At 39.3% G+C, this 14330-nt stretch overlaps 1 protein-coding gene across 1 annotated transcript in view; it reads left to right on the top strand.

Annotated features, from left to right (window-relative positions):
• Positions 1-14330, top strand: part of MUC6 (mucin 6, oligomeric mucus/gel-forming) — a 44907-nt gene that overhangs the window by 19563 nt on the left and 11014 nt on the right. Inside the window, exons 18-28 of the mRNA XM_033138541.1 lie at positions 31-280; positions 1354-1406; positions 1501-1610; positions 2730-2881; positions 3154-3295; positions 3698-3808; positions 5159-5344; positions 6718-6957; positions 7977-8133; positions 9439-9588; positions 10024-10086. Of these exons, the coding sequence (XP_032994432.1) occupies positions 31-280; positions 1354-1406; positions 1501-1610; positions 2730-2881; positions 3154-3295; positions 3698-3808; positions 5159-5344; positions 6718-6957; positions 7977-8133; positions 9439-9588; positions 10024-10086 (1614 nt within the window). The remainder of the gene's footprint in view (positions 1-30; positions 281-1353; positions 1407-1500; positions 1611-2729; positions 2882-3153; positions 3296-3697; positions 3809-5158; positions 5345-6717; positions 6958-7976; positions 8134-9438; positions 9589-10023; positions 10087-14330) is intronic.

The raw sequence follows: 14330 nt of genomic DNA on the forward strand, positions 1-14330 counted from the left end.
TAATTGTATTATACTTTTTTCTGCCGGCAGCCATTTCTTGTACTGGAAATCAGACATTCAGCTACAACACTCAAGCCTGTGACCGGACATGCCTGTCCCTCTCCCATCGAGGCCTAGAGTGCCACCCCACTGACATCCCTATTGACGGCTGCAATTGTCCAAAAGGCACCTATCTCAATCACAAAAATGAGTGCGTCCGTAAATCCCAGTGCCCTTGCTACTTGAAAGACAGGAAGTTCATTCATGCTGATCAGTCAACCATAATTGGTGGAATTACCTGGTAAGCATGGGCTACAGCAAATGAGGATTTTGCATTGGCTTTGTTAGCACATTAGTGTTTCCTCAAATGCATGGTCTTGTAGGAAAAGTAAACACTGGCAATGGTGGGGGGGGTGGTATTTCAGAAATGTTATGATTGCAATGTTGTATGTGTAATTATGTCAAACACCCTGAAAGGGATTATAAGTATTAAGGGAAATTATAAAAGTATGGAGAGTGGGAGAGGGAGCCATAATCTCTTCAACAAATAGCATTATAAGGGAGTGAGGTGACATAAATTAAACATACACCTAATGTTTATGGAGTTGAGAAAGGAACACTCAATATCCTGTTGAAAATAAAACAAATTTCATCAAAGATATTTCTGAGCTTTAAGAGAAAGAGGAAATGTAAAATAATTAAAACCCACTTAATTATGTCCCATTCCTGTCCCATTTTGAAGAGGTATGTTGTAGGCATAGGCCCACATATCTGAAATATGAATAGCACAACGAAGTCCAAGGGTATAGTCTTTGATCTCTAAAGGTACATGGTGGAATGGCCTTACTGAATCTAAGTCAGGCTAGGTCTCTTCAGTGTCTTTATGGGAGACTGCACCCTCAAGTTCCATCATGGTGGGTTATAAATGTAACAAATAAAATAATACTGCTATTAGCATGGGAGGTATTTGGAGCACACTTGTGGAACCAGTTAAGGAGGTAGACTGAAATATCTTACCTCTTGCCTTTTATTAACCCTTTACTGATCCCCATTGCCATCTTTGTTATTTCGATCTGTCATTGTCATGTCACTTCTACATTCTTTATAGCATTTAGCATATAATTCATGTTTTGTTTGCTTGTTTGCTTGCTTGCTTAAGTTTTATCTTGCTTTTTCCCAAGGATTTGGACCACATAACGACTGTTAATAATAAATCAAAAATAGCTAGTATTAAATCTGTTTTATTCCACATCTGTTGAACTCCTAATTGCTGAATGCCAGCCCAAAGAGAAAACCTGATAAACTCTTTTGGAAGGTATTCCAGCTCAGACGTACATTCCCTTAATGTATTCTAATGTTCATTTTCTATTCTAGCTATTGCATTAATGGGAATCTGAGTTGTACTGGCAAACCTGCTGACCCTGCAGGTATGGATCTCTTTACCCTTTCTTTTGAAAAGCACATTCTTTCCAAATGTTGCAGAAACATAATTTCACAAGCATCTTATTTCCTTTTTCCTAGAAAACTGCAAGCCTCCCAAAAAATATATTTCATGCTCAGCACCTTCAGAAAGCAAATATGGAGCTGCCTGTGCACCAACCTGCCAAATGCTGGCTACTGGAATTGCATGTGTAAGTTCAATACTTTCACTACCCTCATTATTATTATTTATTGAATTTATATACTGCCCTATACTAAGAGGTCTCAGGGTGGTTCACAGAACAAAATCAAAATTTAAAAACATATTTAATCATTGTGATTATCATCAGCATGCAATAATTTGTAGCACTTAATTTGCCAAATGCTCTCATTCGTTGCTGACTATGAAATTAAAACCATGTATTGAAACACTCATAGTGTAACAAAACTAACACAGAGCAGTGAAAACAGTGTATAATCAAATTTTTTGGATGAGATAATAGGCGTAAATAGAAAATAATAGCAGGAATTTCACAACTACCTTTATGCCATTCCGGGAGGCAGGGAGAGGTCACTCCAGGCTTAGTGCTGGTTTGAATTCCAGCCTCCACAATCTGGTGGTTCCTTAAGGGTTATTACAATTATGTTTCCAGAAGTGTGGGAGACCAAAATTTTCCCCCTGTTGATAACTTGAATTGGTGGTGGGGCTGTGGAATCTCTCACTTTGGAGACTGCAAGCTTCTCACCATAAGCAAGGAAAATGGGAAACACTTTTCCCACCTCCTTTTGGCCTTTTGGTAGAAGCTCAGTGAGTGAAAGGCAGACCTGGAACATAAGGGCCACCATAGTCCGCCTGTAAAGCTCAAACATGGACAGGAAAATTCTGGCTCAGGCTCTTAGAATGTAACCCCATACCTACTGATCTTTGAGTACGTGCCATTAAATTCAATCAGACATACATCTGAGTAGGCATACATGCAGATTTCCTTTAAATGTTCTCCCAGCCATATGGCAATGACTTAGAAAACACCAGATCTGAGCATGCCCACAATTTTGTTCTCACCTTTCTATTCTCACCCCATCACTCACATACTTATTTATGGTTGCCACATAACAGCATTGAGCAGGAGAACCCGGTGCCCTCCAGAGTTTGCTGGACTACAGATCCCATCATATTTGACTCGTGGCTATGCTTGCTGATGCTGTTGGGAGGTGGGTGTCCAGCAACATCTGAAGGGCCACAGGCCAAGAGCAACCTTATAGTTGGCTGATGTTGGGCTAGACTTTGCACATCTCAAAGTCCGAGTTTGAGATTGGCTGATCTTTTCCAGGTCCCCAGCAAGTGTGAATCAGGCTGTGTTTGTGCTGCTGGACTATATGAAAAGCTAGATGGTACATGTGTGCCACCTGATGAGTGTCCCTGTGAATATGGTGGCATCTCATATGCAAAAGGAGAGGAGATACACACTGAATGCAAGTCCTGGTAAGATTTTTTTACTTTCATCCCTTTGGCTATACCGTGCAAGTATGCTGTCCAAATGATAGTTAACGAGCTTAGAAAACATCACATCTGAGCATCCATACAATTCTATTACATATATTGCTTGTGCCAGCTGCCCTGAAACATAGCTAAACTGAATATGGGACTTTGGGGGATCTAAATCATGAAGGCATCAAGGAATATTGCTTACCCAATATTGTGCTACCTTTATTTGCATTTGAAGACTTTGTGACAAGTTTCTTGTTCCTCATCAGCACCTGCACAAGAGGAAAATGGAAATGCATCCAAAATTCCAGGTGCTCTTCAACATGCAGTCTCTATGGGGAAGGCCATATCACCACGTTTGATGGACAACGCTTTGTGTTTGATGGCAACTGTGAATACATACTAGCTATGGTAATATCACTTTGACTGCACTTACATGCCATGATGCTAATGATCAGTATAAGCATATTTGAATCAATATGGCACTTCAAATCAAGGCTTGCAGTTCAAAGAGTGTCTTAAGGTAAAACAAAATTGGCCTCAAATATTTTACAACTATAATCTTAAAAATAGGGAGCAGATGATCTCATATGGCCTTTGTTCCCTAAATTCAGCTTCAGGATTTGAAGTGCAACCAGATCTTCTCTGCAAAAAGTAAATCAGAATCTATTGGTAGATCTCTGGGTAGTTTGCAGTAGATCAGCAAGAGTTTCTGATTCTGAGTTATCCAACAATCCTGCCCATGCTCTGCACTTTAAATCCTCACATACATTTTGCTATCTAATGGTTATCTAACTGTACTTCTCTACCTAGGACGGTTGTGGCATGGGTGGCACTCCCCATCATTTTAAAATAGTGACTGAAAATGTTGTCTGTGGAAATACCGGGATCACATGTTCCAGAGCAATCAAGATCCACCTTGGAGTAAGGATGAAATGTTGTTGTTATGTGATATTTACTCATCTGCACCACAATGGAAATAATTTCCTAACACCCTCCGAGGAAACTGATTGTTCACTCTTGTCATCCCAGCACTCTGCCATCCTCTAGTATCAAGCCACTATAAACATAACATACAGCTGTTTGGCCTGAGATTCAAATTTGCCAGTCTGAAGAAGCAGGGCCAGGCCAACTCTATAATTAGGCGGAGTGTGGCAGCCACCTAAGGCAGCAGATTCTGGTTGCTTTGGGGTTGCAGTATAGAACCATGTTCTATCTCCAGAATTAAATGTAAAATTCAACTGCCAATGCAGCTACCGGGGAGGGAAGGGATACATTTTGTCTTTTGTTTCAGATGGCAAAATATATTGGGCCAACCCTGTGTACACCTTAAGTTATGGAGACACCAACTGGATACTTCACTGTAGGTGGGATTTTATGTGAAGTAAACTATAGGTTGCAAAGACCCAGAGAGAACTGTCTTATAACAGAATCATTCTAGTTTTATACTCCTTCCCTATGAGTAAGATTGAATAATATTATTAGGGAATTGTGGGTAAATTCCTCAAAAGCAGATACAGCCATTTGCCTTGTACACTGGCTTCTACTTGTGCACTGCTTGGCGTATCTTTTTGGGGAAGAGGTTTATAATTTTTCTAAATAAATAAAAGTTTACAAACTCTTTCCACTAAAAACATTAAATCTTTTTGAAAGATAATATCATTTCAGCTAAGGGCATGATCCATCTTGCTGCAGGTATTAGTGGTTTCAACAGGCTAGCCTGTGGGTTGGGCTCTGGAGAAGAGAGAAGAGGGATAGATTGTTATACAGCAGATGTACACTAGGATCTCCTCCCACCATGTTGGTAAATTTTATGCTGTGAACCACCCTCAAATCTACAGATTAAGGGCAGTATGCAAATTTAATAAATAATAAATTAATAACAATGATATTGTGAACTGTTCACTCTTTTGTAGCCAAAGACTAAACCAGAGGAGGTGAGGAATGGAGATGTTTAATGAGTCTTGGGTGATTACCTTTCTAAAGGAAGAGCAGCAAAGTTGTAGACAGTACCCTAGAAGTTTAACACTGCAATCATGAGACAGAGAGAGTGAAAGTGTGTGTGTGTGTGTGTGTGTGTGTGTGTGTGTGTGTTGCATTCTTGAACTGTTTGCAAGTCTCTTTTGTTAAAAGAAGATTGATTAGGCTCCTCCCATACAGCTGCTAAAATACAGACCAAATTACATTGCACACAAGGAAATGACTCATTCTTTACGAAAGTCTACAGAAATTCTCTTAGATATCTTTTCTAGTGACATGTTATTTTCCTTGCAGAATCTGACAATCACTTTGGCAGACAGAACATACACCATCTCTGGTTGGAATCCTATGACAGAGTTCTTTATAGAAGAGAATGCCCTCCACTTGATTATTGAAATTGCAATCCCTGGCAAATATGACATGTCCCTTATCTGGAACAGGCACATGAACATATTCATCAAAATATTCAGAGGAGCAAAGGTAATAAATAACCTCTTACCATGGGGCTTCAGGGGTGGCCCTTTGCTGACCGGCGCAGCTGCAGCACAGACAGTGGGGAGCTAGGGGACTTGTTCACCCTTGCAGCCAGAAGGGGACATTAGAACTTCTACCGTCGCATGATGTGAAAGAGGCCCATGGTGTGAGTCAATCATGTCAAGGCTTGTAAGTCAGGTGGAGGCAGTGGCCTAGCCCAAACCAGCTCTGCCTTTTCCCTGTAAAAGGGAATGGTGCTTGGACTCCAGCTCTTTTGATGATACTGGACTTCCCACCCTCCCACCCTATTACATGTTGGTTCTGCCCAAAGTTGAGTGGGTTGGATTGTGTGAGCAGCTTGATATGGAATGCTCGGTAACCCTATTTGGGGCCAGGGAGGAATTTTTCCCTGCTGGCTAATTGGTTTGTCTGCCAGTTTTTCACCTGTCTCATAGCAAATGAAACAACTTGGGCAGATAAGTCATTGAGTTTGGCTCTTTAGCATTTGGGTACCCTGCTAAAAGGGTGTAGGAAGAAGTATTGCTGTCCGGGAGCTCACACAGGGGCAGCCCTGGAGGGAGCATCACATACATTAATGTCGGGGGGGGGGCAATCTTCTTTTTAGGGTCGACCCACTTCATTATCAACCAGTTGGTGGGATGGTTGATTTTGCATACATACTCAGTGCCTTCACCAAAGCCTGCTTACACCTGTAATCAGTAAAGCTGTGGCCTATTTTATCCTAATGCCAATGTCCTGTGTCTTATTTAACATGGTTGCCTCCAACACTGGGCAGCACACTCCACATGACTGGGCATGCAGTATGAAGCCAATTCCTAATCCGTTGTTTCGTTGCCTTTCTTGGGAAAGGAAAATAAAGCTGAATGGGAAGTTGCAATGCCAAAATTTGTTGTAAGCAGAAATTTCTGAGGAAGACTTATCACAGGCTAGTCTCCACAGAGAAGCGATAAAACAGACACTCTATGCAATTCCACTTTTCTTTTCTTTTTTTACAAGGCAAAGTGACTGCGGGTCACATCAGTTTGAGCAGGAAACTGGAGATGGAACTATTTCTTTTTCGGGTGTTTCTCTGCTCAAAATCATACTCCAGCTGCTTTTCTAAGGGAAGAAAGAGATGTGGGGGGATTCATATACATATATCTCCCCTCCACATGGGAAAGCAATGTAGGGGATAATTTTAAACAGAAGAACTGTCAAAGAAAGGATTAAACAGATCCTCTCTCTCCACTCGGCTCCACCACTACTGGTCATCCACTCAGTATCAAGTTCCTCACATGGCTCATTAACATTTTAAAAGGTTCCTTTTTATGTTTTGTTCTGACGTCCATAACTTTTATTTTTATTTTATTCTAACCTAGGATCACCTCTGTGGTTTATGTGGTAATTACAATGGGAATATAAGGGATGACTTTGAAACTCGAAGTAAATATGTAGCATCCAATGAATTGGAGTTTGTGAATTCCTGGAAAGAGAATCCCCTTTGTGGGGATGTGTTCTTTGTGGCTGATCCATGCAGTAACAACCCCTATCGCAAAGCATGGGCAGAAAAGAAGTGCTCCATTATCAACAGTCAAGTATTTGCTTCCTGCCACAGCAAGGTAAAAGTTTATCCTATGATTTAAGATAGTAACATTGCCTCTTCAGGTGCTGACATTCCCACCTATGCATGCTTCCAAATGCCAGGTGCCTTTTTATTATTTTGAATTTATGTATTTGCTTATGTATATATCTACTTCTTTTTTAAAAAAAAATCCTGCCTTTACAGTGATGGTGGGAAGGTAGATTGAGACGAACTGCCAGTGCAACCATTGTGCACAGATCAGGCCTAATGCTGACCATGAGCCCCACCCTCAGAACGCCCCATTTTGGCTCGGCCAGTGGAGATACTACTGGTGGGCCTCCCCTGCCCACCCCAATGCAGGCAATGGAAGAAGTAAGTCTCCATCAATGGAGTGACATTAGTGTCACTCTATTGGCATCAGATGGCAGAAGGCTGGCTGAGCCAGTGGAAGCCCACAGAGAGATGCCTCCACTCAATCCATCACCACCCCTGAGTCCAGCATAAGGTGGGGGTTTGAATTGCAACCTAAAGCATTAAAATATTACATTCGTAGAAGATCAGCCGTTAAAACAAAACAGAATCACAGAGAAAAATCTAGCAGCGATTTCATGAAGTGATTGAAATTAACAGTGCAGTCTTATACATGTCTCCACATAGAAGTAAGCGCCAATGAGATCAATGAGCCTTATTCCCTGGTCAGTGTGCATAGGATTGCAGCCTGGTAGAGCAAACCAACTGTGGTGGGAGAGGAGAGTTTGTAGCCTAGGAAGCACCATAGCCAAGCCCTCTCAGTCTTGTATTACCTATGGTGGATCTGGGGTGGGGGCGCTGTTCTTCCCCAAGAAAGCCAGTGTTCTCATCTTTGTTTGGTTCCTAATGGAGGGAAATTTGCTAGGCCAAATATCATTCTCTGTTCATACAGCAGATGATACTGTAAAGTGGATGTGTGGTTTGATTTGCGGATATTGCTTGTTAGGTCCCACTGAAAATGTAAGGATGAACTTTTAATTAACACCAACTTTCTGGTTTGGCTTCATTATTCTTTCCCTGCCTAAGGTGTACCGCAGGCCTTATTATGAAGCTTGTGTCCGGGATTCATGTGGCTGTGACACAGGAGGGGACTGTGAGTGCATGTGTGATGCTGTTGCAGTGTATGCAAAAGCATGCTTAGAAGCTGGCGTCTGTGTTGACTGGAGAACCCCAGACTTCTGTCGTAAGTTTCTTAACAATGCCTCTTTTAGTGTGCTGGGTTTCTTAAAATGCATTGATACATCTATATGTTAATAATATTCAGAACTGGATAATACCTATTAAGTTTGCTGACTGCTAAAACTATGGAGCAGGAAGCATTATATTTTTAGAGCAGTGTTTTCACGAACCGTATCACGCCTCTGAAGTCAACTCAATGAGAATATCAATAATTATGGCCAGCTGCCACCACTACAAGCAGCTTGTCCTCTCTGCCAATCTTCTCTTGCACAGTGCAGATGCAGGAGTGCCTTTAATGTTTTCTAGGTGCAGCTGCAGTCACAGGGAAATTATTAGCACATTATGTGCGCAATTGTGCAACAATGAAGCATATGAAGCCTACCCCTTCAATCATGCAAGTTTCTCGGTGCAGAATTTCACATGCAGAAATTTATCATTGGACAATCTGATTTGGGACAGAATCCCTGGAGCTAGGAAGTTTTAAATCCAGTCTTGGCACATGACGAAAAACTGGATTCTACACAGATTTCTTTACATCTCAAGTCAAAGTACAGCCAAAACCATCTGGTCCACTACCAAAGACATGGCCAAGACATTCTTCATTTATGTAAAGAAACCCTGCTCTTCTCGATTTCCTCAACACTGCAACACCAATATACACCAGGATGGATTATGGAAGCATTCAGTGACCCAGGTTGCATGTAAAGCTAAGCCAGATCATAGCTTAACACAAATGTGTGAGCATGCAAGTTTCTGGAAAGGAATTCACAGCTGGTTAGGCCTTTCTCCAGTGCTGATGTGAGGTAAGCCATGGTGTGGCTTTGCACACCATCAGAATCCAGGCTCATGGTTTGTTTCACCATGTTGTAACCAAGGATTTTTGTCTTTGGTTTATAACTCAGGTTTTGTCTGGAGACCACAAGCCTGGGCTCAGACTACATCCTAAGCCAGAGCATGGCTGGCTTCGCAGCGGCAGCAGCAGTAGGACAGAAAAAAGAAAAAGAAAAACAGAAGTGATCTCCTCTTCAGGAAATTGCACCCTTGCACATTTGTGCTAAACTATGGTTTGGCTTAGTGTTGCGACTGTTGCATGCAAACTGAGCCAGTGTGAGAATATGGTCACAACCTTCAAGGATGAAATCAAGTATAACTTAAGAAACAGATAATGAAGATCTTTCAGTAGATGCTTCCATCTTTAAATGAGTTTGCCACAGGAGAAAACAATGCAATGTTTCTCCAGTGTGCTATTTTTTCCTTTAGGAAATGTAAGTGGATAGATTGAATAACAATCACTTTCTCATCTCTTTAGCTGTCTACTGTGACTACTTCAACAGCCATAAGAAGAATGCCATGGATGGCACCTATCATAACTTTGTTAATGAACTGAATTGCACCTGGCATTACCGCCCCTGTAAATGTCCATACCAGCTACTAACCTACAGAGAAATAAACATTGAAGGTATTTCCCCCCTACTTTTAAAAAATAGAAACTGTGCTAGATGTTATTGATAGGAAACTAGTAGTAAGTAGGCAAAATGCTTTTGTAATTCTTTTACAAAACAATTCATAGGAAATAATAGGCCTGAAGTCATGGTTGGAAATGTGGGTTTATAGCTGTATAGACTTATATATATTATATTATATGCTTATATATAATATATATATAACATATAATATAATATAATATAATATAATATAATATAATATAATATAATATAATATAATATAATATAATATAATATAATATAATATAATATAATATAATATAATATATGTTTATAATGTATAGACTTATACATTACAGGAATTCTTTCTGAAACCTGTTTCTGAGACTAGTGTTTACATAAAACTTTTACTGTATGCATGATGAACAATATTTCTTCTTTGCTCCTAGGCTGTTACAACTGTTCAGAGCATGACTACTATGACGCTAAGCAGAAAAAATGTGTGCCTTGTAGTGGTAGGTTAAAAAGTCCACTTTCAAATTCCTTGCTTCCAACATTTCCTATTTTAAGAAGCATCATATATAGTGAAATCCTATGCATGTTTTCATTGGGACTTTCCCCCTAATGTGGATAATATATATAGGATCACACTCTTATTTAACCATCTTATTTAAGACTCTTATTAGAGGATCTCTTAAAGCTGTCATTGTATTATCTTCACATATTCATTTGTTTGTTCTTAACTTTAAGAAATGTACTATGTCTACTAGAGTCTAAAGTTTAGGTGATTCAGGAAGGATGTGTATACAGTGGTTGATGAAAAAGTAGTAAAATCATAATTAGCTAGGATTAGAACATCCTGGTATTCCATATCATAGTCCCACACTCTAACCACTATACTACAATAAATTAAAACTTCTCAAATTACTTAAATCCTGGAATTCTAGATTACTTCTTCATATGCAAAGTTGTACTTTTACTATTGAAATAGGAGGAAAAATATATTATTTGCAGCAAATCCTAATTATGGAAGAAGTATATAGCTGAAATAACAACAACAACAACAATAACAACAACAAACAAATAAATCAGTGGTTAGCATCACAACGCCATCAACAAATTAGAGTCACTTAACATTCAGGTTTTTTTCTACACAAATGTTGCTTCCATGCAAGAAAACTAAATACGTAAAGGTCTATCTTTATATATAGGTTTTTCTGTTGTACAATTGTAACTCGCATTTGTCTTTTCACCAGGTCCAGTTTCCCCAACTCCTCCATTACCAACAACAAGTGAGTATAAGATTTTGAAAGTATGTAACATGGAATGTAATGTCAATTTTGTATAGGGATGGGAAATGATCCATTTGCCAGTGCTGCATAGCAATAATGATGATTATGATGATGAGCACAGATATGATGATCTAGCAAATGAAATCCACTGGGGGGGAATCAGAATTATTTACATAAATTAGATTGGATTAAGCAGATGATCAGAGCATATTGTATATGGATAAACATCTCACACATGCAGTCCTCTTCAATACTTCATCCATACTGTTGCATGCTCTTGTCAGTTCTGTGATATGGACAAGTAAGAACTCCTCATCATAGAAAAGTATAGCTGGTATAATTTATTATTATTATTATTATTATTATTATTATTATTATTATTATCACTACTTCTACTACTACTGCTACTACTACAGAGGTTCTCATCACAACACCATCAACAAATTTAAGAGTTGGTTCACTTTCAGTAATTTTTCTACACAGATGTAACTTCCAGGGGCGTAGCAAGGTAAATTGGTACAGGGGGCAAAAAAATTTGTCACCCTCCCAGAGGCGTAGGAAGGTCAGGTGGTACCTGGTGCAGAAAATTTATTGTCACTCCCCCCTTGATCCCCCCCTGCAAAAAATGGTTTTACATTATTTCATATTTCCTTACAAAGGAATAATAACAAGTAATAATAATAATAAACTTTTATTTATATCCCGGCCGAAGTCGGGCTCAGGGAGGCTAACATCAGATACATAACATTGGTAAAAAATAAAACAATAATTAAATTACCTCCTAAAAATATCTCAAAATCAAATTAAAGTCTAATTAGATGGCTTTCCGCAGGGTTAGGGTTGGGAACAGTAAGTGCTCCACTGAACTGAAATTTCAGCCTTCACAACATAGGAAAACAGCCAAGTAAACAGCTATTTTGGTGGAGGAGGGTCAAGATATTAACTGATATGCATGAAATTTCATATATAGCTATATAATCCCTAGTATAATAAGATAAGACCTTTGGAGCAGGCATTTTAAAAAAAGTTTTTTATGAACCGCTCTAGTAGGGCAGTAATTGTTCCTTGATAATTTGTCACCCCCTCCATTATGGAACCTGGAGCAGACTGCCCCCTACCCCCCCTCTTGCTACGCCCCTGGTAACTTCCATGTGAGAAAACTACATATATACAACTCTGTACCTACATGGGTTTTTTGTTGCACCACTGTAACTGACACATGCGACATGCGACTTGGTGAAACAAGAAACAAGTGTTTGTACGTGATGTGTCCACATGGTCTCCTGCCACTAAGGTTATTTGCATGTAGAGGATCAAAATGAAAAATACAGATGTTCCTAAAACACTCGACCCCTTTGATTTTACAAAACATTGCATATTCCATTTTATACTCACTATTACATTACACTCACAGTTTTATACTTACTCTTTTAGCTTTTAAAAACAGGTTTTATTGATAATTTTATGGTTTTATTCTTCTTTTCAACGGCTTAGTTTCCCCCCCCTTACAATCAAGCAGTATAGTCAACTTGCAACCTGCACAAATTTAACTTGTGTGAATATGCATCACTGAAAAAAGGGGCAGGACAGGCATCTGGAGGGGAGGACATTGGCAATACCACCCCACTCCAATTTGGAGGTGCAGTGATCATGCGAGACTGTGTGAGGGGCCTTGGGAGAGCAATTGGAGGGTTTTTGGTTTTTTTGCTATACATGACTTTGGCTTTTACACACTATTGCTGGAATGTAACCCCCACATAAGTTGAGTTGACTATATATAAATTGCAGGAAACAAATAAATAAAATAAAAAATTGTCTTTCCACCAGGTTCACTTTCCCCAACTACCCCATCACCAACAACAAGTGAGTATAAGATTTTAAATGTGTATTTTAAAATATATGACACTGAGTTTAATGTAAGGTCTGTATAGTGGTAGGAAACAATCAATTTGCCTGTATTGCATCGTAATAATAGTGGTGATGATTATGATGGTGAACAGAAGACAGAGATATGTTGATCCATCAAATAGAATCCATTTTGGGGGAATCAGGTTTATTTACATGAACCACCCTTTACTAGGTTAGAATCAGCAGGTGATCAGTCCAGGTGATGAGGATGAACATCTCACACGTGCAGTCCTCATCAATACTTCACAATATGGATGGAGATGCATGCTTTTATCAATCCTGTGACATGGATGAGGATGCTTATCCCCATCTACTATATGCACTTGATTGTGATCCTCAAATCATTAGTTGTGTGTTACTCATCATATGGTATGTTAACACCTTGTCATTTCCAAATATGTATGGAACCGAAGAATTTTGTTATTTAGATTCTGCAGAGACCACGGCCCAAAGAGCCAGACATCATCTACATTTTCTCATATGAAGCATTGATTCAGCCTGGTACCTTTCATAGTGAATTAATTTACAGCCTTTGGCAGTTGTAATGTTTATTTTATTTTTTTAATGTTTCTGCAATCCATTTAAATAGCTATGAAATTGCCTTTGGCCTTCTAGTATATGATCTCAGTCGTCAATAGACACAACAACTGGAAGAAAGAATAGAAATGGGATATATTCATATGCGCAAAACAATTCACACAGGGTTATGTGCACTTTGTGTCAAGAAAAAGTCAAAAGCTGCGCACTGCAGAAAAATTGTGACTAAAGTGATTTTGCATGTTGTTGCCTATTTAGTATGTAATCATGGAAGAGAGACGGGGCTGCAGACATCCAGATTATTTGTTAGGCAATCCCAAGCCCACGTTTGAGTTTCCACCCTTCCATTTGCTTAAAAAAAAAAAAAATGTACCCAGCGTTTGACCACTTCTCTCCTCCTCCTCTTACACCCCTATTCCCTGCTACTTTGTGTTTCTTGTGACACTAGTTTCACACTGCCAGTTTTATCTCAGAGACATTCTGGGGGAAATGGCATCCAAAAGCTCTGATTCACGCACAACAAGCAATGTTTTTAAGTGTTGAAAGTTAGGGTGTCAAGAGAAAGGAGTTGCCATCGCTGCCACAATAAATGGCCTTAAGTACTCCCTTCCTCCATTCCTAAAACCAAAGTGAACTGTTTTACTTCCTCCCTGAAAATGGTTGGAATGTTTCCTCCCCCTGCTCTGCAGTTTACCACTTGGGAATGATGTGTGTGAATTGAACAAGCATTTCAGGTTAAGCCCTAGTAGCCTGTCTGTGTGTATGAAGAATTCTGATGTTTCCAAAACATTGAACCCTTGGGTTTTATTTATTTATTTATTTATTTATTTTTAAAAACTTGACTATATGTATGAAATATACTGGTGTTCTCAAAACTCAGAAGCTCATTGATTTTATATTCCACATTATGCTCATACTTCTTGTCTTTTCCATAGCTCCGACACAGACCACAGCATCACCGAAAACAGGTGAATATAAGAGTTTAACACATGCTACTTATAGGTAAATAAGTTACACTC

Source organism: Lacerta agilis, chromosome 1 (genome assembly GCF_009819535.1).
Source record: "Lacerta agilis isolate rLacAgi1 chromosome 1, rLacAgi1.pri, whole genome shotgun sequence".
Taxonomy (NCBI): Eukaryota; Metazoa; Chordata; class Lepidosauria; order Squamata; family Lacertidae; genus Lacerta; species Lacerta agilis.